This window comes from Ursus maritimus, unplaced genomic scaffold, assembly GCF_017311325.1.
Source record: "Ursus maritimus isolate PB19 unplaced genomic scaffold, ASM1731132v1 scaffold_7, whole genome shotgun sequence".
Taxonomy (NCBI): domain Eukaryota; kingdom Metazoa; phylum Chordata; class Mammalia; order Carnivora; family Ursidae; genus Ursus; species Ursus maritimus.
The window spans coordinates 68,136,623-68,137,398 of record NW_024426885.1 but is presented as its reverse complement, the minus strand read 5'-3'; the positions used below and the strand labels follow the sequence as shown (position 1 = coordinate 68,137,398).

The window sequence follows — 776 nt, the reverse complement described above, 5'->3', positions numbered from 1 at the left end:
GCAGTTTCGAAAACTGCCGCTTGCCGGGATCCCTGCTCAGTCCTAGAGGAGGGACCTGGCAGCCCCAGACCCACGCCTCTCTTAACCCCGTACGCCACGTGCCCTGCCTCGGTTTCCCTCTCCTGGAAAGGGGTGCACTGAACCCAAGATGGGAACAGAGGCACACCCCCAGGCCTACACTATTTCCAGGGGGGCAGAACGCGCCCTTCTTGCCTGGATTCCTCCCACTCGCCACTCCGGCCCCCGCCCCGCCTGGCTGCGGTGACAGTGCCCCTACCTGCGCGGTGGCCTCCGCCGCCACCGGCCGGGGCGCCTTGGGGTCCCCCGCCCAGCATGCGCCCCACCGGCTCCTCCAGCTCCTCGGCGGTGGGCAGGCTCCGTGCGCCCCGAGGCCCACGAAGGGGGGAAGCGACAGCGAGCTGGACGGGAAGTGGGGAGGGGGGCAACGAGGAAGGGGGAGGCTCCTTCCTTCACCGCGAGGCGGCCGGTTTCCTCTCCAGCCTCGGCCCCTTACACACTCAGAGGCGCGCGCGCGCACGCACACACACACACACACACACACACGCCCGCGCGCGGCTGGGGAGGGCAGCGCACAGCCTGTCTCCCGGACCTCCGAAAGTTTGCCGTTCGCTCTCTCGCTCATTTCTGAGCGCACCCGAGAAGGGAAGTTCGATGAGGGGAACGGGTGTACAGGAAAGGAGACTGGCAGCCCTCTGGGGTGGGGTCTGCGAGGGTGCCTCCCAGACGCCAGACGCGTGATTAGGGAAGTGACCAGA

The 776-nt window shown here is 68.0% G+C and overlaps 1 protein-coding gene across 1 annotated transcript in view; it reads right to left on the bottom strand.

The window, feature by feature from the left end:
• The window catches only part of DISC1 (DISC1 scaffold protein), a 359,683-nt gene extending 359,213 nt beyond the window's left edge, over nt 1–470 (bottom strand). Inside the window, 1 exon segment of the mRNA XM_040624168.1 lies at nt 278–470. Within this exon segment, the coding sequence (XP_040480102.1) occupies nt 278–335 (58 nt within the window). The 5' untranslated portion in view covers nt 336–470.
• Between the last annotated feature and the right edge of the window lie 306 nt (nt 471–776).